Source organism: Bombina bombina, chromosome 2, assembly GCF_027579735.1.
Source record: "Bombina bombina isolate aBomBom1 chromosome 2, aBomBom1.pri, whole genome shotgun sequence".
Taxonomy (NCBI): Eukaryota; Metazoa; Chordata; class Amphibia; order Anura; family Bombinatoridae; genus Bombina; species Bombina bombina.
The window spans coordinates 1,109,444,561-1,109,470,374 of record NC_069500.1 but is presented as its reverse complement, the minus strand read 5'-3'; the positions used below and the strand labels follow the sequence as shown (position 1 = coordinate 1,109,470,374).

The window sequence follows — 25,814 nt, the reverse complement described above, 5'->3', positions numbered from 1 at the left end:
TTCCAACTCAGAGCCCCTGGAGGGTGCATCCGCAATCGCCACCATGAAATCAGTGGCATACGTGCCCACATAGGTGTCCCGTCTTGTACGCTTGCCATGCGAAAAAGGAAGGTTGGATAACGCATCAGAAAGCGTAGAGGACATCACTGCAGCAATGTCTTTTAATGTAAATGCTGCAGACACTGGGGAAATACATGACCCTGCTTGTGCGGGCGTTAAGGGCTGTGACGCTTGGGGAGAAAGTTGCGGCATACCCTGCATCTCATCTATAGACTCCTGAGAAGCATCTGTCTTAGGCAAAGGTTTATCACAAAAAAATTGGTCCCTATAATGTAAGGCTCTCTCACAACGTGAAGGACAAAAAGGAACTGGAGGTTCCACTGGGGCATTCAAACACATAGAACAAGTTACAACATTTTGTATTGTTACCTATACTCAGCATATGTGTGCCAGTCTAAACCCGTGCCATATTGTAGCAACAGTTCTAGAGCATATAACAGAAGTGTTATGTTTATCCCATTCCAGTTCTCTCGAACATGTGGTTAAAGTCAACAACGGTGGTAAAGGATTTCTCCCAAACTGAACGGCAGTGAGACCTAGGGACATCACATTGGAGCCTCAGTGTTTCAGGGTATGCAAGGGTTCCCTTTCCAGCAGTAGGCACCATGTTGTAAATCCGGGGTTGCTCAAAGGGCACCTGCAACTCGACTATATTATGAACCAGCAGGGCAGACCGCCATCTGTCAATCAGCCGGTAGCGCTTGGGGTATGTAGCTGATTGGCAAAAAAGTTAGTATGTCCATTGGGAACTTGAGCCTTTAATTCTGTAGAAGTCGGACTCTTGTGAAAAGCCGAGGTTGAAGCTTGCTGATACTCCCGCAAGAGTCCATTGTCTCCTGTCGGCTTGCTTGTGTCTGTAAGGGCAGCAGGTAGCAATGGGGGGGCCCTTCTGCCCTGCCACTTCTGCTTTGTACTTCGATGATATTGGCCCTTAGGCGTATAAAAGCCGCTTGCATTGTTTCCAAAAAGGCTAATTGGTCCTCCCAATCACTTCTAATATGGCAATGGGGGTCTCCATTTTTCTATGTGCATAGTAGGTGCTGTCAGAGTTTTTGAGTGGTATCGCTGTGTTCACTGATCCGAGTATCTTAGGAGGAGAACAGTGCAGCAGCACACACGGATCATCTCACCCCGGGAAAGTCTCAAAATTATAGATTAATTTAGATTCAGATGGTGACTCCCAAACTGTGCGGAAGTTTACCCTGTGGTTTTCCTAACAGGCACATGCAAAGGGTTACCATTCAGATTTCAGCTTCTACAGATTGCCAGTTCTATAGAATGAGCTTTTGCTAGAAAGATTATGTTTTCTTGTGGTAATTTTCTCTGGATTTGAAAATTGTTTTAAGCATATTTTCAGGAGCTTCAGAAAGCTGCGTCTTGTCTCCTTGAGTGTTGGCTCCGCCCCCATCAGCCTATTTTTTTCTTCTTTAAAGTGCAGCAAGCCTGTGCTCTCTCTTCAATCAAGGTGACTGCTTAATCAAGGCCCACGTTGTCATCTTTATATTCAAGTGCAGCTAGCCTGTGTTCTTTTCAGTCAAGGTGACTGCTTAATCAAGGCCCACATTGTCTTATTTATATTCAAGTGCAGCTAGCCTGTGTTCTCTCCTCAATCAAAGTGACTGCTTAATCAAGGCCATTGTTGTCTTCTTTATATTCAAGTGCAGCAAGCCAGTGTGTTCTCTACTTCTCTTTAATCAAGGTGACTGCATCATATAGTACTATCAGCCTGTTTTTTTCTTCTTTAAAGTGCAGCAAGCCTGTGCTCTCTCTTCAATAAAGGTGACTGCTTAATCAAGCCCATCGTTGTCTTCTTTATATTTAAGTGCAGCTAGTCTGTGTTCTCTTCAATCAAGGTGACTGCATCATATAGCACATTGTTGTCCTCTTTATATTCAAGACTTTCAAGTGCAAACCTGTGGTCTCTTGCCTTAATTGCAGCAGAAGCATATCATCCTCAATTATTGATCAAAAAAATTGTGATTTGAAAATCTTTATGAAGCTTTTTTTAAGACTGCTTCCGCTGCGTCATCTCTGCAACTTGAAGAAGCTATACTAGCATCATCATAGTTAAGCTAACTGCATGATCAAGGCCATTCAATAGTTGTCTGTCTTTCTATTCAAGTGCAAGACTGTGGTCTCACTCTCTAGTCTCTCATTGTGCCACGGTTGCCAACTTGCCAGTGACACCCTACTAATATTGGCAGTGTGTACGGTAGTATAATCTCCTCATTTTCTGTGCCAGCTTGCAGTGTGTGCGGTAGACTCCAGTAGTTTAAATATCCTATTTTTTTGTGCCAGCTGGTATTGTGTTAGTGGTACATAAAATTCAAGATGAGTTCTGAAGAGCTGTCCATGTCCAACAATAACGAGGAGGATGATGATGATGTTGATGTTGCTACTGAATGGTTGGTGCCAAAGAAAAATTCAACATCAGTTGTTTGGGAATATTTTGAATTCAGAAAAGAGGATGTGAAATAGAACCAAGTAATCTGCAAGACTTGTGGAACGAGTGTTGCAGCAAAACAAATAACACATCAAACCTGTTCCAGCCCCTTAAACAGCTGCAGGAAATCTTTGAACTATGTGTGGCAAAAAAAAACCCTAGTAGAGAAAAGACAACACAAACAAGCTGTGAATCTAAAGTTGAGCAGCAACAATCAATCATAAAGGCATTTGCAAACACATCACCATATGCGAAGACCACAAAAAGGCATAGAGAAATAACCAATGCTATTGCATATTATATATGCAAAGACATGGTGCCTGCATACACGGTTAGTAAAGAAGGCTTCAAAGGAATGATACACACATTCGACAAAAGATACCAAATGCCATCTCACAATTACTTCTCAGTAGTTGCAATCCCAGAAAGATATGCAAAATGCAAAGCTAGTTGAATCTGAGATAAAACAATTGAAATACTATGCAACAACAACAGATTTATGGTCAAGCTGAAAAATGGAGTCATATATGAGTTTAACCGTGCACTTCATAATGATGATTTTGAGATCAAAAGACACTCGGCTAAATTATGAGTTTTGCGTTATGAGGGGTGCGGTGCTAACTTGCACGTTATTGTCACCGCTCACTTACCTACAGCGCTGGTATTACAGGTTTTTACAAACCCAGCGTTAAAAGGCAAGAAGTGAGCGTAGAGCAAAATTGTGCTCCATACCGCACTCTAATACCAGCGCTGCTTAAGTCAGCGGTGAGCTGGTTGTACGTGCTCGAGCACGATTTCCCCATAGACATCAATGGGGAAAGCCGGCTGAAACAAAAGTCTAACACCTGCAAAAAAGCAGCGTAAAGCTCCTTAACGCAGCCCCATTGATTCCTATGGGGAAACACATTTTATGTGTACACCTAACACCCTAACATGAACCCTGAGTCTAAACACCCCTAATCTTACACTTATTAACCCCTAATCTGCCGCCCCCGACATCGCCAACACCTACATTATATTTATTAATCCCTAATCTGCCGCTCCGGACATCGCCGCCACTATAATAAACATATTAACCCCTAAACTGCCACACTCCCGCATCGCAAAGACTAGTTAAATATTATTAACCCCTAATCTGCTGCCCCTAACATCGCCGCCACCTACCTACATTTATTCACCCCTAATCTGCCGCCCCCAACGTCACCGCCACTATACTAAAGTTATTAACCCATAACCCCCTAACTCAAATATAATTAAAATAAATCAAAATAAAACTTACTATTAATAACTAAATAATTCCTATTTAAAACTAAATACTTACCTGTAAAATAAACCCTAAGCTAACTACAATATAACTAATAGTTACATTGTATCTAGCTTAGGGTTTATTTTTATTTTACAGGCAAGTTTGTATTTATTTTAACTAGGTAGAATAGTTACTAAATAGTTATTAACTATTTAATAACTACCTAGCTAAAATAAATACAAATTGACCTTACACTACAATTAAATAAATTCCCTAAATTAAATACAATTAACTAAATGCAATACAATTAGCTAAATTACAAAAAAAACAAATACTACATTACAGAAAATAAAAAACAAATTACAAGATCTTTAAACTAATTACACCTAATCTAATAGCCCTATCAAAATAAAAAAGCCCACCCAAAATAAAAAAACCCTAGCCTAAACTAAACTACCAAAAGCCCTTAAAAGGGCCTTTTGTGGGGCATTGCCCCAAAGAAATCAGCTCTTTTACCTGTCAAAAAAATACAAACAACCACCCAACAGTAAAACCCACCACCCACACAACCAACCCCCCAAATAAAACCGTAACTAAAAAAAACTAAGTTCCCCATTGCCTTGAAAAGGGCATTTGGATGGGCATTGCCCTTAAAAGGGCATTTAGCTCTATTGCAGCCCAAACTCCTAATCTAAAAATAAAACCCACCCAATACACCCTTAAAAAATCCTAACACTAACCCCTGAAGATACAATTACAGTTTTGAAGACCGGACATCCATCCTCAATGAAGCCGGGAGAAGTCTTCATCCAAGCCGGCAAGAGTGGTCCTCCAGACGGGCAGAAGTCTTCACCCAGACGGCATCTTCTATCTTCATCCTTCCGACGCGGAGCGGCTCCATCTTCAAGACATCCGGCGCAGAGTATCCTCTTCAATTGACATGCTTATTCTACAATGAAGGTTCCTTTAAATGACGTCATCCAAGATGGCGTCCCTTAGATTCCAATTGGCTGATAGAATACTATCAACCAATCGGAATTAAGGTTGAAAAAATCCTATTGACTGATGCAATCAGCCAATAGGATTAAACTTCAATCCTATTGGCTGATCCAATCAGCCAATAGGATTGAGCTCACATTCTATTGGTTAACAAAAGTAGTCTGGACACTGTCTCACCCTCTTAGCCTTTCAGAATAGACTAAGATCTCTCAACTTAGTCAATTAACAGGAATCAGATATTTTAAATATATGAAAGGCGCTTTATGGAGCTGTGGGAAAAAAGGTTTGTTTTTTATATCAAAAATTTGATAAATGAAGTATTAGCTACCATGTATCGATATATAAGACCCCTATGGGTATAAGAGGCAATGTGTATAATAAATTACACTATTTTTGTTGAAATAATAAATAGAATTTAATCAATAAAAATATACAAATATTCGATAAAAAACATAATTTATGCAAGAACTTACCTGATAAATTCATTTCTTTCATATTAGCAAGAGTCCATGAGCTAGTGACGTATGGGATATACATTCCTACCAGGAGGGGCAAAGTTTCCCAAACCTTAAAATGCCTATAAATACACCCCTCACCACACCCACAAATCAGTTTAACGAATAGCCAAGAAGTGGGGTGATAAAAAAGTGCGAAAGCATAAAAATAAGGAATTGGAATAATTGTGCTTTATACAAAAAAATCATACCACCACAAAAAAGGGCAGGCCTCATGGACTCTTGCTAATATGAAAGAAATGAATTTATCAGGTAAGTTCTTACATAAATTATGTTTTCTTTCATGTAATTAGCAAGAGTCCATGAGCTAGTGACGTATGGGATAATGACTACCCAAGATGTGGATCTTTCCACGCAAGAATCACTAGAGAGGGAGGGATAAAATAAAGACAGCCAATTCCGCTGAAAAATAATCCACACCCAAAATAAAGTTTAATATGAAAAATATAAGCAGAAGATTCAAACTGAAACAGCTGCATGAAGTACTTTTCTACCAAAAACTGCTTCAGAAGAAGAAAACACATCAAAATGGTAGAATTTAGTAAAAGTATGCAAAGAAGACCAAGTTGCTGCTTTGCAAATCTGATCAACCGAAGCTTCATTCCTAAATGCCCAGGAAGTAGACACTGACCTAGTAGAATGAGCTGTAATCCTTTGAGGCGGAGTTTTACCCGACTCGACATAAGCATGATGAATTAAAGATTTCAACCAAGATGCCAAAGAAATGGCAGAAGCTTTCTGGCCTTTTCTAGAACCGGAAAAGATGACAAATAGACTAGAAGTCTTTCGGAAAGACTTAGTAGCTTCAACATAATATTTCAAAGCTCTAATAACATCCAAAGAATGCAATGATTTCTCCTTAGAATTCTTAGGATTAGGACATAATGAAGGAACCACAATTTCTCTACTAATGTTGTTGGAATTCACAACCTTAGGTAAAAATTCAAAAGAAGTTCGCAACACCGCCTTATCCTGATGAAAAATCAGAAAAGGAGACTCACAAGAAAGAGCAGACAATTCAGAGACTCTGCTGGCAGAAGAGATGGCCAAAAGGAACAAAACTTTCCAAGAAAGTAATTTAATGTCCAATGAATGCATAGGTTCAAACGGAGGAGCTTGAAGAGCCCCCAGAACCAAATTCAAACTCCAAGGAGGAGAAATTGACTAAATGACAGGTTTTATACGAACCAAGGCTTGTACAAAACAATGAATATCAGGAAGATTAGCAATCTTTCTGTGAAAAAGAACAGAAAGAGCAGAGATTTGTCCTTTCAAGGAACTTGCAGACAAACCTTTATCCAAACCATCCTGAAGAAACTGCAAAATTCTCGGAATTCTAAAAGAATGCCAAGAAAAATGATGAGAAAGACACCAAGAAATATAAGTCTTCCAGACTCTATAATATATTTCTCTAGAAACAGATTTACGAGCCTGTAACATAGTATTAATCACAGAGTCAGAGAAACCTATTTGACCAAGAATTAAGCGTTCAATCTCCATACCTTTAAATTTAAGGATTTGAGATCCTGATGGAAGAAAGGACCTTGCGACAGAAGGTCTGGTCTTAACGGAAGAGTCCACGGCTGGCAAGAAGCCATCCAGACAAGATCCGCATACCAAAACCTGTGAGGCCATGCTGGAGCTACCAGCAGAACAAACAAGCATTCCTTCAGAATCTTGGAGATTACTCTTGGAAGAAGAACTAGAGGCGGAAAGATATAGGCAGGATGATACTTCCAAGGAAGTGATAATGCATCCACTGCCTCCGCCTGAGGATCCCGGGATCTGGACAGATACCTGGGAAGTTTCTTGTTTAGATGAGAAGCCATCAGATCTATTTCTGGAAGTTCCCACATTTGAACAATCTGAAGAAATACCTCTGGGTGAAGAGACCATTCGCCCGGATGCAACGTTTGGCGACTGAGATAATCCGCTTCCCAATTGTCTATACCTGGGATATGAACCGCAGAGATTAGACAGGAGCTGGATTCCGCCCAAACCAGAATTCAAGATACTTCTTTCATAGCCAGAGGACTGTGAGTCCCTCCTTGATGATTGATGTATGCCACAGTTGTGACATTGTCTGTCTGAAAACAAATGAACGACTCTCTCTTCAGAAGAGGCCAGGACTGAAGAGCTCTGAAAATTGCACGGAGTTCCAAAATATTGATCGGTAATCTCACCTCCTGAGATTCCCAAACCCCTTGTGCCGTCAGAGACCCCCACACAGCTCCCCAACCTGTAAGACTTGCATCTGTTGAAATTACAGTCCAGGTCGGAAGAACAAAAGAAGCCCCCTGAACTAAACGATGGTGATCTGTCCACCACGTCAGAGAGTGACGTACAATCGGTTTTAAAGATATTAATTGAGATATCTTTGTGTAATCCCTGCACCATTGGTTCAGCATACAGAGCTGAAGAGGTCGCATGTGAAAACGAGCAAAGGGGATCGCGTCTGATGCAGCAGTCATAAGACCTAGAATTTCCATGCATAAGGCTACCGAAGGGAATGATTGTGACTGAAGGTTTCGACAAGCTGAAATCAATTTTAGACGTCTCTTGTCTGTCAAAGACAGAGTCATGGACACTGAATCTATCTGGAAACCCAAAAAGGTTACCCTTGTCTGAGGAATCAATGAACTTTTTAGTGAATTGATCCTCCAACCATGATCTTGAAGAAACAACACAAGTCGATTCGTATGAGATTCTGCTAAATGTGAAGACTGAGCAAGTACCAAGATATCGTCCAAATAAGGAAATACCACAATACCCTGTTCTCTGATTACAGACAGAAGGGCACCGAGAACCTTTGTAAAAGTTCTTGGAGCTGTTGCTAGGCCAAACGGCAGAGCCACAAACTGGTAATGCTTGTCCAGGAAAGAGAATCTCAGAAACTGATAGTGAGCTGGATGAATCGGAATATGCAGATATGCATCCTGTAAATCTATTGTAGACATATAATGCCCTTGCTGAACAAAAGGCAGGATAGTCCTTATAGTTACCATTTTGAATGTTGGTATCCTTACATAACGATTCAATATTTTTAGATCCAAAACTGGTCTGAAGGAATTCTCCTTCTTTGGTACAATGAAGAGATTCGAATAAAACCCCAGCCCCTGTTCCAGAACTGGAACTGGCATAATTACTCCAGCCAACTCTAGATCTGAAACACATTTCAGAAATGCTTGAGCTTTCGCTGGGTATACTGGGACACGGGAAAGAAAAAATCTCTTTGCAGGAGGTCTTATCTTGAAACCAATTCTGTACCCTTCTGAAACAATGTTCTGAATCCAAAGATTGTGAACAGAATTGATCCAAATTTCTTTGAAAAAACGTAATCTGCCCCCTACCAGCTGAGCTGGAATGAGGGCCGCACCTACATGTGGACTTAGAAGCTGGCTTTGCTTTTCTAGAAGGCTTGGATTTATTCCAGACTGGAGATGGTTTCCAAACTGAAACTGCTCCTGAGGATGAAGGATCAGGCTTTTGTTCTTTGTTGAAACGAAAGGAACGAAAACGATTATTAGCCCTGTTTTTACCCTTAGATTTTTTATCCTGTGGTAAAAAAGTTCCTTTCCCACCAGTAACAGTTGAGATAATAGAATCCAACTGAGAACCAAATAATTTATTACCCTGGAAAGAAAGGGAAAGTAGAGTCGATTTAGAAGACATATCAGCATTCCAAGTTTTAAGCCATAAAGCACTTCTAGCTAAAATAGCTAGAGACATAAACCTGACATCAACTCTGATAATATCAAAAATGGCATCACAGATAAAATTATTAGCATGTTGAAGAAGAATAATAATGTTATGAGAATCATGATCTGTTACTTGTTGCGCTAAAGTTTCCAACCAAAAAGTTGAAGCTGCAGCAACATCCGCCAAAGATATAGCAGGTCTAAGAAGATTACCTGAACACAAATAAGCTTTTCTTAGAAAGGATTCAATTTTCCTATCTAAAGGATCCTTAAAGGAAGTACCATCTTCCGTAGGAATAGTAGTACGTTTAGTAAGGGTAGAGATAGCCCCATCAACTTTAGGGATTTTGTCCCAAAACTCTAATCTGTCGGACGGCACAGGATATAATTGCTTAAAACGTTTAGAAGGAGTAAATGAATTACCCAAATTATTCCATTCCTTGGGAATTACTTCAGAAATAGCACCAGGAACAGGAAAAACTTCTGGAATAACTACAGGAGATTTAAAGACCTTGTCTAAATGTTTAGATTTAGTATCAAGAGGACCAGAATCCTCAATTTCTAATGCAATTAGGACTTCTTTAAGTAAAGAACGAATAAATTCCATTTTAAATAAATATGAAGATTTATCAGCATCAACCTCTGAGGCAGAATCCTCTGAACCAGAAGAATCATTAGAATCAGAATGATGATGTTCATTTAAAAATTCATCTGGATAAAGAGAAGTTTTAAAAGACTTTTTATGTTTACTAGAAGGAGGAATAACAGACATAGCCTTCTTAATGGATTCAGAAACAAAATCTCTTATGTTATCAGGAACATTCTGAACATTAGATGTTGATGGAACTGCAACAGGTAATGGTACTTTACTAAAGGAAATATTTTCTGCATTAACAAGTTTGTCATGACATTTAATACAAACAACAGCTGGAGGAACAGCTACCAAAAGTTTACAGCAGATACACTTAGCTTTGGTAGTTCCAGCACCAGGCAGCGATTTTCCTGAAGTATCTTCTGACTCAGATGCAACGTGAGACATCTTGCAATATGTAAGAGAAAAAATAACATATAAAGCAAAATTGATCAAATTCCTTAAATGACAGTTTCAGGAATGGGAAAAAATGCCAAAGAACAAGCTTCTAGCAACCAGAAGCAATGAAAAAATGAGACTTAAATAATGTGGAGACAAAAGCGACGCCCATATTTTTTTAGCGCCAAATAAGACGCCCACATTATTTGGCGCCTAAATGCTTTTGGCGCCAAAAATGACGCCACATCCGGAACGCCGACATTATTGGCGCAAAAGAACGTCAAAAAATGACGCAACTTCCGGCGACACGTATGACGCCGGAAACAGAAAATATTTTTTGCGCCAAAAAAGTCCGCGCCAAGAATGACGCAATAAAATGAAGCATTTTCAGCCCCGCGAGCCTAACAGCCCACAGGGAAAAAGTCAAATTTTTTAAGGTAAGAAAAAATGATTGATTCAAATGCATTATCCCAAATATGAAACTGACTGTCTGAAAAAAAGGAAAGTTGAACATTCTGAGTCAAGGCAAATAAATGTTTGAATACATATATTTAGAACTTTATAAAAAAGTGCCCAACCATAGCTTTAGAGTGTCACAGAAAATAAGACTTACTTACCCCAGGACACTCATCTACATGTTTGTAGAAAGCCAAACCAGTACTGAAACGAAAATCAGCAGAGGTAATGGTATATATATAAGAGTATATCGTCGATCTGAAAAGGGAGGTAAGAGATGAATCTCTACGACCGATAACAGAGAACCTATGAAATAGACCCCGTAGAAGGAGATCACTGCATTCAATAGGCAATACTCTCCTCACATCCCTCTGACATTCACTGCACGCTGAGAGGAAAACCGGGCTCCAACCTGCTGCGGAGCGCATATCAACGTATAATCTAGCACAAACTTACTTCACCACCTCCATAGGAGGCAAAGTTTGTAAAAACTGATTTGTGGGTGTGGTGAGGGGTGTATTTATAGGCATTTTGAGGTTTGGGAAACTTTGCCCCTCCTGGTAGGAATGTATATCCCATACGTCACTAGCTCATGGACTCTTGCTAATTACATGAAAGAAAGTATGTTGTGGCCGCAACTGTTATAAAATCTTATATTAATAACATAACAATGTTTACACTGTACTGTTCTAATGGACCTGATATATTCAGAGTTAAATCTAATAGTGGCTGTTTTATAAAAAAACAATGTAGTTCAATTCAAATATAGCAAAATTATGCCAACAATATTGTGAGAATACAGATAGATTAACACTAATAGTGAAGAAATGCAGATAGAATAACACTAATAGTGAAGAAATTAAAATTCTCTTAAAACAAGTGTCCGTATAGTTTTTATAATTGATGTAAATGTATCAATACATCGTGAGTGTCTTTGAACACTGATACAAATTTAAATGGCATCCAATATGGCTATTTGCCAATACTTAAATGTGACGGCAATGTTAAAGTGCAGTTGATCTCCAAAGATTGTTTTAACACATTCCAAAATTGTGTGAGTAGCTAAATCAGTGCAGATATTTTTATCCGTGTTTTCATGTGAGTAAAATGTCAGTTATTCGTGCATATTTCGTATAAAACTTTTGGCTTAATGACAGATTTACCTGGCTGCGCTCCCTGGCCGGCATTATCCTTGCACGGCGGAAGTACTCACAGCCGCTTCACTGTCCATTGTAGATCTTGATAAAGGCAGGCTAAGTGCTGAAACGCGTAGAAGTATCCTGTGGATTTATTGCACTCATCACCTACCTACAAAAACTACTGATAGACTGCAGGAGGATTCCCTTGAAATAGCGGTTTGTTCCGCTAACCGACAAGCTATACTAAAGAAGCAAGGAAAAGACCGGGCTACAACGGACAGTGAAGCGGCTGTGAGTACTTCCGCCGCGCAAGGATAATGCCGGCCAGGGAGCGCAGCCAGGTAAGTCTGTCATTAAGCCAAAAGTTTTATACGAAATACAAAGTCCATAAGGAGCTACAAAGATAATTCTCACTTACACCGAATTGTACTATTTCTAAATACAGCAACTACTTTTAACGTAGCTATAAGCTGCACGAATAACTGACATTTTACTCACATGAAAACACGGATAAAAATATCTGCACTGATTTAACTACTCACACAATTTTGGAATGTGTTAAAACAACCTTTGGAGATCAACTGCACTTTAACATTGCCGTCACATTTAAGTATTGGCAAACAGCCATATTGGATGCCATTTAAATTTGTATCAGTGTTCAAAGACACTCACGATGTATTGATACATTTACATCAATTATAAAAACTATACGGACACTTGTTTTAAGAGAATTTTAATTTCTTCACTATTAGTGTTATTCTATCTGCATTTCTTCACTATTAGTGTTAATCTATCTGTATTCTCACAATATTGTTGGCATAATTTTGCTATATTTGAATTGAACTACATTGTTTTTTTATAAAACAGCCACTATTAGATTTAACTCTGAATATATCAGGTCCATTAGAACAGTACAGTGTAAACATAGTTATGTTATTAATATAAGATTTTATAACAGTTGTGGCCACAACATACTTTTTATCGAATATTTGTATATTTGTATTGATTAAATTCTATTTATTATTTCAACAAAAATAGTGTGATTTATTATACACATTGCCTCTTATACCCATAGGGGTCTTATATATCGATACATGGTAGCTAATACTTCATTTATCAAATTTTTGATATAAAAAAAACCTTTTTTCCCTCAGCTCCATAAAGCGCATTCTATTGGTTGTTCCAATCAGCCAATAGAATGCAAGCTCAATCCTATTGGCTGATTGCATCAGCCAATACGATTTTTTTCAACCTTAATTCCGATTGGCTGATAGTATTCTATCAGCCAATCGGAATCTAAGGGACGCCATCTTGGATGACGTCATTTAAAGGAACCTTTATTGTAGAAGAAGCCGTCGATTGAAGAGGATGCTCCGCGCCAAATGTCTTGAAGATGGAGCCGCTCCGCGTCGGAAGGATGAAGATAGAAGATGCCGTCTGGGTGAAGACTTCTGCCCATCTGGAGGACCACTTCTGCCGGCTTGGATGAAGACTTCTCCCGGCTTCGTTGAGGACTTTTTGCCGCTTGGATGAAGACTTCTTCCGGCTTCGTTGAGGATGGATGCCCGGTCTTCAAAATTGTAAGTGGATCTTCAGTGGTTAGTGTTAGGATTTTTTAAGGGTTTATTGGGTGGGTTTTATTTTTAGATTAGAGGTTTGGGCTGCAATAGAGCTAAATGCCCTTTTAAGGGCAATGCCCATTCAAATGCCCTTTTCAGGGCAATGGGGAGCTTAGTTTTTTTTAGTTAGGCTTTTATTTGGGGGGTTGGTTGTAAGGGTGGTGGGTTTTACTTTTGGGGTGGTGGTTTGTATTTTTTTTGACAGGTAAAAGAGCTGATTTCTTTGGGGCAATGCCCCGCAAAAGGCCCTTTTAAGGGCTATTGGTAGTTTAGTTTAAGCTAGTTTTTTTTTTTTTTTTTTTGGGGTGTTTTTTTTTTTAATTTTGATAGGGTTATTAGATTAGGTGTAATTAATTTAAAGATCTTGTAATTTGTTTTTTATTTTCTGTAATTTAGTGGGGGTTTTTTTTTGTAATTTAGCTAATTGTATTGAATTTAGTTTATTGTATTTAATTTAGGAAATGTATTTAATTGTAGGGTTAGGCTAGATGTTAGTGTAAGACAGGTTAGGTTTTATTTTACAGGTCAATTTGTATTTATTTTAGCTAGGTAGTTTATGAGCCTTAACGCTGCTTTTTTACTCATAACGCAAGACTCGTAATCTAGCCGACTGTTTGCAAACATCATACTTTCCTTCTGACCACACTGGAGAGAATGTGGCACAAGGTTTAAGAGAGGCTTTGGCCTCATGGGGACTCTGTGAGGACCAACAAGTATCAATCACCACAGACAATAGCACAAACATAATCAAGGCCGTTGCTCTGAATAAATGTACAAAACTACAGTGTTTTGGGCACAGGTTGCATCTTGCAATTGAAAATGCAGTGAAAGATGAGTCTTACATTTGTAGAGCCACAGGCTTATGCAAAAAAATTGTTTGCCATTTCTCACAGAGCTGGAAAAAGAAGGTGGCATTAACTCAAGCCCAGGAAGAACTTCAACTGCCAAAGCATTCACTTATAACAGAGTGCCCAACAAGGTGGAGCTCAAGACAAAAGATGATAGAGAGAGTTTTAGAGCAAAAAAAGAGCATTGACTCTGGTTCCACAATGGCAGAACACTGATGTTCTTGAATCTGTGAGTAAGGCACTAGGGCAAGTTCAAGATTTTACTGATGCCCTTTCTGGAGAAAACTATGTCAGTGTATCATATGTTAAACCAGTTCTGCATCTATTAAACCTAAAGATACTGGTTCTGGAGGAAGATGATTCTGACCTTACCAAGACACTGAAATCCAAACTTCTTTAATATATGAATAGAAATTATGAAGATGAAGATACTCAAGATCTGCTAGATATGGCATCATTCCTTGATCCATGATTCAAGACAACCTACATAAATGTGGATAAAATTACAAGCATCAAGGCCAGGGTGATGTCTGATATGGCCATTGTGTCTAAGCACGAGCAGCAAGTTGTGCAGAAGCTAAGTCAAGCAATCAGCATTCCCCTATGCAAAGTTATAGATGTAGAAGAAGAAACAGTGCAAGCACCTGCAGCAGATGGTCCTCCTCCCGCAAAGAAATCAAGATAGTCTTTAGGAAGTTTTTTCAAGACTGAGTCTGCTACACCATCTCTGCAACTTGAAGAAGCCATAGCATCAGAGCTGAACAGCTACCTGATTTATCACTCCATTGATAGTGAGAAAAATCCTCTGCAATGGTGGAAACTACATCAGATTAACTTTCCAAAATTGAGCAAGCTCGCACAAAAATATCTTTGTGTTCCTGCAACTAGTTCACCATCAGAGAGGGTGTTTAGCACAGGAGGAAATGTGGTGACCTGTCAACGTTCATGCTTGAAGCCAGAAATGGTACATATGTTGTTGCTTTTTTAGCAAAAAACCTAACCCACTAAAACATTAGTAATGCTTGAAATAAAAAATGGTACTACAGTACTACTTACTGTAGCTGTACTGTCCTAGTTAGATGTTGTTGTTTTTTTATCCAAAAACCACCTAACCAATCTAAAGTCTAAAAACCATGCACATTTGTAATGTTATAAAATATATTTTATTTATGTTATTCTCTTGTTATTACATATTACTAAATTATTTACTATTACGAATTACAAATCATTAGAATTCGTTAATGGGCCCTGCTTTTACAAGCTCTACATGTTATAGTTGTACTTAACGTGTCACTCACTATGACAAAAAAAACATTATGATGTTGTCAGCGCAAATACTTAGTGATTCACATTTCTCTTCTGTGTGAAAATGCACATGCACTTTGTGCACTGACAGCCGTCTGGCTGTACGGATGGCCAATGCCATAACCAGGGCAGGCCAGCTTCCAACTTCCAATGTTTTTCTATTGTATTCTCTGTTTTAATTTTGAATAATGTACTCTTACTGTACTATGCTACAGTGCTGCTGCTATTAGTTGATGCATGGATGTTAAAAACAGGTTGCAGGATTTACCTTGTCAATGCTACATCCCTCATGTTCTCCTGGATAGTCACTCAGCTAAATGACTAACACATGAAGCAGTGTGCGTTTTACTAAGTACTACCTTTAATATGCACTTAGAAACACAAATCAGACATGCTGCTGTACAGTCAGCACTTTGCAAGTTTTCCATCCATATACACTTCTTCATATGTTACTCATACCACAGCTAGACTGACTGCCAAAGAAAAAATGGACAATGTGGTAATAACTGGCCAGCTAATTTAATTTCAATTTGCTGTTGTGTTTGTTGAGATCACTTCTTTGTATTATGTATTGTAGTTGTACTCTAACTACTAATGTTCTAAGTGTTCTGTCATACAGCTATAGCTGTAAAAATGTATGTAATGACAGGCTGCAGGATGTAAGATTGCCCTTGCCAATGCCACATCCACCATGTTTTCATGGACAGTCACTCAGGTAAATAACTAACACATGCAGCAGTGTGCATTGTAATAGCTCTACTGTACATAGAAACACAACACACATCATGCTGCTGGACACTCAGCACTTTTCAGGTTTCTCCATGCATGCAATGCATACACTGCTTCATATGTTACTCATACCACAGCTAGACTGACTGCCCAAGAAAACAAAGGACAATGTGGTAAGAACTGGCCAGCTATTTTCATTTCAATTAGCTGTGTGTGTGTTGAGTTCAGTTGTTTGTATTATGTATTGTACTAGTTACTCTAACTATAACTGGTGTTCTACTTCTTAGTGTTCTGTACCACAGCTATAGCTGTAAAAATTAATGTAATATGACAGGCTGCAGGATGTCAGGATTGACCTTGTCAATGCCACATGCCCCATGTTTTCCTGGACAGTCCCTCAGCTAAATGACTAACACATGCAGCAGTGTACTACCTTTACTTAGAAACACAAATCATGCTGCTGGACAGTCCTCAGTCAGCACTTTTCATGTTTCTACATGAACAATGCTTCATATGTTACTCTTACCACAGCCAGACTGTCTGCCCAAGAAAATATGGGCAATGTGGTAAGAACTGGCCAGCTAATTCCATTTCAATTAGCTTTGTATGTGTTGAGTTTACTTGTTTGTATTATGTACTACGAACCTCCTGTACTATAACTGTTCTTAGTGGTATTTTATATAGTAGATCTACTACTACAGAATAGCTATGACTAGTGTGTGAAGTAATATGACAGACTGCAGGATGTCAGGATTGACCTTGTCAATGCCACATCCCTCATGTTTCCCTGGACAGTCACTCATAAAATGAATAAAACATGCAGCAGTGTGTGCATTCATTGTACTAAGTAACTTTACTGCACTTATATATACAGAACAGAACTTCACAAGTTATACTGCTGTAAAGACAGCAATTTTCAGGTTTCTCCAAGCTTACAATGCTTCATATGTTAATCATACCACTGGCCACAGTTAGAATTACTGTCCAAGAAAACATGACAATGTTGTGTATCATAAGACCTAATAACTGGCTAGTGGCTACTATTTAATCACATCACAGGCAGCAAATTTTATTTTAACTATTTTTTGTTTTGTATTTTTATGCTCCAAAAGTGTATTGGACATTAAGAAACATGTACATTAAGATTCTGCAGTGTTAAATAAATTTGTTAATGCAAAATGAAGGTGTTCTAGTAATTTATAAGAAAATCGCGATTATATAGCAATCGTATTTTTTTTTTCAAAAAATCGCGATTTTTATTTTTTTGCCCATATCGCCCAGCCATAGGGGCCTAGTTATCAAGCCGTCAACCTCAAATACGCTGGAATTCCGCAGCGTATTTGTGGCGAGGCTGATTCGCCTTAGTTATCAAAGGCTAGAGACCGGCAAAAGTAGAATTTTGTGACGTAAACTTCGATCCGCCGGACTCAGTCCGACACAGATCGATTCTTACGTCACTCCAGATGTTGGTTGATTGGAACAGCCAATAGAATGCGAGCTCAATCTGATTGGCTGATTGGATCAGCCAATCGGATTGAACTTGAATCTGATTGGCTGATTCAATCAGCCAATCAGATTTTTCCTACCTTAATTCCGATTGGCTGATAGAATCCTATCAGCCAATCGGAATTGAAGGGACGCCATCTTGGATGACGTCCCTTAAAGGAGCCTTCATTCGTCGGTAGTCCGTCGGGAAAGAAGGATGTTCTGCGTCGGCGGGATGAAGATTGAAGACCCCGCTTGGAAGATGACATCGCCCGGATAGAAGACTTCTTCAGCGCCGCTTGGAGGATCACTTCATCGGATGGAAGATTTCTTCAGCGCCGCTTGGAGGATAACTTCTGCCACTCCGGGTCTCCTCTTCGGTTCCATCGCTGCTCGGCTGAGTGAAGACGACTCAAGGTAGGATGATCTTCAGGGGATTAGTGTTAGGTTATTTTAAGGGGGGTTTGGGTTAGATTAGGGGTATGTGGGTGGTGGGTTTTAATGTTGGGGGGGGTTGTATTTTTCTTTTACAGGCAAAAGAGCTGAATTCTTTGGGGCATGCCCCACAAATGGCCCTTTTAAGGGCTGGTAAGGTAAAAGACCTTTGAACTTTTTTAATTTAGAATAGGGTAGGGCATTTTTTTATTTTGGGGGGTTTGTTATTTTATTAGGGGGCTTAGATCAGGTGTAAGTAGCTTAAAATTGTTGTAATATTTTTAAAATGTTTGTAACTTATTTTTTTTATTTTTTGTAACTTAGCTTTTTTTATTTTTTGTACTTTAGTTAGTTTATGTAATTGTATTTAATTGTAGTTATTTGTAGTTAATTAATTTAATTAATTTAATGATAGTGTAGTGTTAGGTTTAATTGTAACTTAGGTTAGGATTTATTTTACAGGTAATTTTGTATTTCTTTTAGCTAGGTAGTTATTAAATAGTTAATAACTATTTAATAACTATTCTAACTAGCTAAAATAAATACAAAGTTACCTGTAAAATAAATATAAATCCTAAGATAGCTACAATGTAATTATAGCTACTTATATTAATTATAAGTATTTAGTTTTAAATAGGAATAATTTATTTAAGTATAGTGTAGTGTAATTGTAACTTAGGTTAGTTTTTATTTTACAGGTTAATTTCTCTTTATTTTATCTAGGTAAGCTATTAAATAGTTAATAACTATTTAATAGCTATTGTACCTAGTTAAAATAAATTGAAATTTGCCTGTAAAATAAAAATAAATCCTAAGATAGCTACAATATAATTATTATTTATATTGTAGCTATATTAGGGTTTATTTTAAAGGTAAGTATTTAGTTTTAAATAGGATTAATTTAGTTCATAATATAAATATTATTTAGATTTATTTAATTAATATTTAAGTTAGGGGGGTGTTAGGGTTAGTGTTAGACTTAGGTTTAGGGGTTAATAATTTTATTACAGTGGCGGCGGTGTAGTGGGGGGCAGGATAGGGGTTAATAAATTTATTATAGGTGGCGACGGTGTAGGGGGGGCAGGATAGGGGTTAATAAATTTAATATAGGTTGCGGCGGGATCAGAGAGCGGCGGTTTAGGGGTTAAACTATTTATTTAGTTGCGGCGAGGTGCAGGATCAGCAGGATAGGGGTTAATAACTTTATTATAGAGGGCGACGGTATAGGGGGGCAGGATAGGGGTTACTAGGTATAATGTAGGTGGCGGTGGGCTCCGGGAGCGGCGGTTTAGGGGTTAATACATTTATAAGAGTTGCGGCGGGGTCTAGGAGAGGCGGTTTAGGGGTTAATACATTTATAAGAGTTGCGGCAGGGTCTAGGAGCGGCGGTTTAGGGGTTAATACATTTATAAGAGTTGCGGCAGGGTCTAGGAGCGGCGGTTTAGGGGTTAGTAACTTTATTTATTTGCGGGGGGCTCCGGGGGCGCCGGTATAGGGGGTAGAACAGTGTAGTTTAGTGTGGGTGCTTAGTGACAGGCTAGCAAGAAAGCTGTAAAAAAGCCGAAGAGCAGCGAGATCGGATGAGTGATAACTATCACAGTCCGCTGCTCATCGCCCCGTACTTGGTGCGCGGCTTTTTGACAGCTTTTTTGATAACTTAGGCGAATTTTTGCAGGTCCGCGGCGGCGATGTGAGGCGAGCTTAGGCGGGCGTATTGGGCCGGCGAAGGCAGGTAAAATAGACACGTTGATAACTACCCCCCATAGTATCTACATATATATATATTATATATATATATATATATATATATATATATATATATATATATATATATATATTGTGATTGGCTGACAGCGATCACATGATGCAAGGGGGAAGGAACATTGAACTAACTTTAAATCTACTACTCCTTTGAAATTCAGACTAAGTGCTATCACATTGTCTTTTAAGCAATTCTAGTGTAAATTGTCCTTTAATAATAGCTGGTATATATAAAAAGGTGAAAATATGCTGAGGAAAAAAGTTGTTAGTAATTCAAACATTAGAAGGTTTCAGTATTGTGATGTGGAAATTTGCTGCTTGTCCAATATTATTTTGCAGAATCCTCAGCAATTAAATGGTGCACAGTTTAGTGTACTTACCAGTCAGGTACTAGATGCCAGTCTGTGAATATCCCGCCTGTACACTGAGCACCACATTCTATCAGGTGACCTGCAAGACTACAAAGGAATATGTTTGGTTGGTAGTTGTGCCATTGTATGATACTTCAACAAATTTACATTTTTAGATGAAAAGTGTATAAAGATGTCACCAAAAACAAATATTTTACAGTAATTATTTGCTATAACTTTATTATTCACAAAAAGGAGTATTAACGGTACTTAAATGTCAACAGAATTCTATTATTTTTGATAGAGTTATATCTTACTATGTGTAAAGACAAGTGCTACAGCATGTCTTGTTTTTTCTTTCATGATTCAGATAGAGCATGCAATTTTAAGCAACTTTCTAAGTTACTCCTATTATCAATATTAATTCGTTCTCTTGGTATCTTTATTTAACAAAGCAGGAATGCAAGCTTACAAGCTGGCCCATCTTTGGTTCAGCACCTGGGTAGCGCTTGCTGATTGGTGGCTAAATGTAGCCACCAATCAGCAAGCGCTATCCAGGGCTCTGAACTAAAAATGGGCCTGGCTGCTATGCTTACATCCTCCTTTTTCAAATAAAGATACCAAGAGAACAAAGAAAAAATGCTAATAGCAGTTAATTAGAATGTTGCTTAAAATTGAATGCTCTATCTGAATCATGAAATAAAAAATTTTGGGTTCAGTATCCCTTTAAATACCACTGTGGTAAGGTTAGTATTTATTACTATTAGAAAACATAGAGATATAGAAATTTAAACTTGAAAAAAAGGGTAACAAAACAGTAACAAGTTAAATTTATAGCCTATAGAAAGCTTGTCTATTATCCACAAATACAGTTTGTTTCCTTGTTATTATAATATTTACCTGCCAGCTGCTAACAAGTCAAATTCATTTCTTTTCCAGTTAAACTAGAAGATAGAGAAACAAGGATCTCTCAGTATTTCAGGACAGTAACATTATATCAGCTAGAATTAGTTCCTGTATACATTTATGCTGCACAGAAGTGCTGCTATCAATATGAGATTTAAAAAAATCTTCAAAGCATAACAATCAGTTACACAGCACTGTTGCTAATGTTTTATGCAGCAATGGTATTTCAAAGCCTAATGTCCAGGCATTATAATGCAAGTCAGTTTTATCCATTCATAAAAATAGTGCATTTTACTCTACAAATGTCCACATCGAGAGGATTTATTTTAATATAATATGCAATAGATTAAAGGGATATAAAACACAATTCTTTTGTTATTCAGATAGTGCATATCATTTTAAATAACTTTCCAATTTACTTTGATTATCACGTTTGCTTCATTTTCCTGGTGCCTTTTGTTGAAGGAGAAGCAGTGCACTACTGGGAGCTAGCTGAACACATTGGGTGAGCCAATGACAAGAGGCATATATGCGCAGCCACCAATTACCACCTTGCTCTCATTAATGCATTGCTGCTGCTGAGTCTGCATAGATATGTTTTTTAATAAAGGATACCAAGAGAATGAAGTGAATTAAATAATAGAAGTAAATTAGAAAATTATATAAAACTAAATGCTTTTATATATCTAAATCATGAAAAATAAATTTTGACTTTACTGTCTCTTTTAGACACAAACGCCTAGATTTAGAGTTTGGCGTTAGCCGTCAAAACCAGCGTTAGAGGCTCCTAACGCTGGTTTTTACCGCCCGCTGGTATTTGGAGTCAGTCAGGAAAGGGTCTAATGCTCACTTTGCAGCCGCGACTTTTCCATACCGCAGATCCCCCTACGCCATTTGCGTATCCTATCTTTTCAATGGATCTTTCTAACGCTGGTATTTAGAGTCTTGGCTGAAGTGAGCGTTAGAAATCTAACGACAAAACTCCAGCCGCAGAAAAAAGACAGGAGTTAAGAGCTTTTTGGGCTAATGCCGGTTCATAAAGCTCTTAACTACTGTGCTCTAAAGTACACTAACACCCATAAACTACCTATGTACCCCTAAACCGAGGCCCCCCCACATCGCCGCCACTCTAATAAAAAATTTTAACCCCTAATCTGCCGACCGCACACCGCCGCAACCTACGTTATCCCTATGTACCCCTAATCTGCTGCCCCTAACACCGCCGACACCTATATTATATTTATTAACCCCTAATCTGCCGCCACCAACGTCGCTGCTACCTTACCTACAATTATTAACCCCTAATCCGCCTCACTCCTGCCTCACTAACCCTATAATAAATAGTATTAACCCCTAATCTGCCCTCCCTAACATCGCCGACACCTAACTTCAAGTATTAACCCCTAATCTGCCGACTGGACCTCACCGCTACTATAATAAATGTATTAACCCCTAAAGCTAAGTCTAACCCTAACACCCCCCTAAGTTAAATATAATTTAAATCTAACGAAATAAATTAACTATTATTAAATAAATTATTCCTCTTTAAAGCTAAATACCTGTAAAATAAACCCTAATATAGCTACAATATAAATTATAATTATATTGTAGCTATTTTAGGATTTATATTTATTTTACAGGCAACTTTGTATTTATTTTAACCAGGTACAATAGCTATTAAATAGTTAAGAACTATTTAATAGCTACCTAGTTAAAATAAGTACAAAATTACCTGTAAAATAAATCCTAACCTAAGTTACAATTAAACCTAACACTACACTATCAATAAATTAATTAAATAAAATACCTACAATTAAATCTAACACTACACTATCAATAAATTAATTACATACAAATCCCTACAAATAAATACAATTAAATAAACTAACTAAAGTACAAAAAATAAAAAAAGCTAACTTACAAAAAATAAAAAAATTAATTACAAACATAATAAAAATATTACAACAATTTTAAGCTAATTACACCTACTCTAACCCCCCTAATAAAATAACAAAGCCCCCCAAAATAAAAAAATGCCCTACCCTATTCTAAAATTAAAATAGAAAAGCTATTTTACCTTACCAGCCCTTAAAAGAGCCTTTTGCGGGGCATGCCCCAAATAATTCAGCTCTTTTGCCTGTAAAAATAAACACAATACCCCCCCCCCAACATTACAACCCACCACCCACATACCCCTAATCTAACCCAAACCCCCTTAAATAAACCTAACACTAAGCCCCTGAAGATCTTCCTACCTTATCTTCACCACACCGGGTATGACCGATCCGTCCAGGCTCTGAAATCTTCATCCAAGCCCAAGCGGGGGCTGGAGATCCATCATCCGGCTGAAGTCTTCTATCAAGCGGCTGAAGAAGTCCAGAAGAGGCTCCAAAGTCTTCATCCTATCCGGGCAGAAGAGGAGATCCGGACCGGCAACCATCTTCATCCAAGCGGCATCTTCTATCTTCATCCGATGACGAGCAGCTCCATCTTGAAGACCTCCGGCGCGGATCCATCCTCTTCTTCCGACGTCCTAAGTCCGAATGAAGGTTCCTTTAAATGACGTCATCCAAGATGGGGTCCCTCGAATTCCGATTGGCTGATAGGATTCTATCAGCCAATCGGAATTAAGGTAGGAAAATTCTGATTGGCTGATGGAATCAGCCAGTCAGATTCAAGTTCATTCCGATTGGCTGATCCAATCAGCCAATCGGATTGAACTTGAATCTGATTGGCTGATTCCATCAGCCAATCAGATTTTTCGTACCTTAAAGTGAAGGTAAAGTTCGATAGTTTTGAATTAAATCCTATACATATAAGGAAAAAAAAATGTCACTTTCATTCATGAAAATTTATATATTTACATTGATCCTGTGTTGTCTCCGTTTTTAATTTCCATCTCACTATATCAGAAATCAACCTTTTTTTTTTTCTTTTTTTTTTAACATGCTGGTCACGTTTTTTTCACCAGCCAATTGACTTTCAGGCTGTTAGGCGGCCGTCATTTGACGTCAGCATTGTCTTGTATGCTATGCGCGTGCGTTTGTTGTTCTCGCTCACACTGGCAAGGCGAGCGCGGCCCCGTTTCGCGCATGCGTTACAAACTTGTATTTCAGAGAGGGTAGTAACCATTATTATTCTTAGAAACTGCAACAGGACGGGATTACCGCATGCGCATTGTTGACGTAACCGTGTTAATGCGCATGCGCAAATCGTATACTCGCCGTGCACGAGCATTGTAGACACGTATAGAGCGGGTGGGACTGCTCTATACGTCACAATATGAAAAATCAGGAAATGGCTCGTAGGAGGAGTTTTAGACGGAATGGTAGGGAAAAATCAAAGCCTAATATTATAATTATAATTAATATTTTTTTAAAAATAACTTAGCGATTCTGTATGTCATATGTGTAAAAGTACAATACTTGAAAAAGACCGCTCTCACTTTACCTTCACTTTAATTCCGATTGGCTGATAGAATCCTATCAGCCAATCGGAATTCGAGGGACGCCATCTTGGATGACGTCCCTTAAAGGAACCTTCATTCGTCGTCTAGTCGTCGGAAGAAGAGGATGGATCCGCGCCGGAGGTCTTCAAGATGGAGCCGCTCGTCATCGGATGGAAGAACATAGAAGATTCCGTTTGGATGAAGATGTTTGCCGGTCCGGATGTCCTCTTCTGCCCCAATAGGATGAAGACTTCTGCCCGAAGATGGACTTCTTCATTCGCCGCTTGGATCAAGACTTCAGCCAGAGGATGGACGTCTTCAGCCCCCGCTTGGGCTTGGATCAAGACTTCAGCAGGAGGATGGACGTCTTCAGCCCCCGCTTGGGCTTGGATCAAGACATCAGAGCCTGGATCGATCGGTGATACCCGGCGTGGTGAAGATAAGGTAGGAAGATCTTCAGGGGCTTAGTGTTAGGTTTATTTAAGGGGGGTTTGGGTTAGATTAGGGGTATGTGGGTGGTGGGTTGTAATGTTGGGGGGGGGGTATTGTATGTTTTTTTTTTCCAGGCAAAAGAGCTGTTTTCTTTGGGGCATGCCCCGCAAAAGGCCCTTTTAAGGGCTGGTAAGGTAAAAGAGCTTTTCTAATTTTATTTTAGAATAGGGTAGGGAATTTTTTTATTTTGGGGGGCTTTGTTATTTTATTAGGGGGCTTAGAGTAGGTGTAATTAGCTTAAAATTGTTGTAATATTTTTAATATGTTTGTAAATATTTTTTTATTTTTTGTACTTTAGTTAGTTTATTTAATTGTATTTATTTGTAGGTATTGTATTTAATTAATTTATTGATAGTGTAGTGTTAGGTTTAATTGTAACTTAGGTTAGGATTTATTTTACAGGTAATTTTGTAATTATTTTAACTAGGTAACTATTAAATAGTTATTAACTATTTAATAGCTATTGTACCTGGTTAAAATAAATACAAAGTTGCCTGTAAAATAAATATTAATCCTAAAATAGCTACAATATAATTATAATTTATATTGTAGCTATATTAGGATTTATTTTACAGGTAAGTATTTAGCTTTAAATAGGAATAATTTATTTAATAAGAGTTAAATTATTTTGTTAGATTTAAATTATATTTAACTTAGGGGGGTGTTAGTGTTAGGGTTAGACTTAGCTTTAGGGGTTAATACATTTATTAGAGTAGCGGTGAGGTCCGGTCGGCAGATTAGGGGTTAATAATTGTAGGTAGGTGGAGGCGACGTTGGTGGCGGCAGATTAGGGGTTAATAAATATAATATAGGGGTCGGTGGTGTTAGAGGCAGCAGATTAGGGGTACAT

The 25,814-nt window shown here is 38.3% G+C and overlaps 1 protein-coding gene across 1 annotated transcript in view; it reads right to left on the bottom strand.

The window, feature by feature from the left end:
* LOC128650086 (uncharacterized) overlaps positions 1 to 25,814 on the bottom strand; it is a 373,885-nt gene that overhangs the window by 278,242 nt on the left and 69,829 nt on the right. The window contains exons 8-9 of the mRNA XM_053703762.1: positions 21,019 to 21,062; positions 20,149 to 20,226 (exon numbers count right to left, since the gene is read on the bottom strand). Coding sequence (XP_053559737.1) covers positions 20,149 to 20,226; positions 21,019 to 21,062 — 122 coding nt within the window. The remainder of the gene's footprint in view (positions 1 to 20,148; positions 20,227 to 21,018; positions 21,063 to 25,814) is intronic.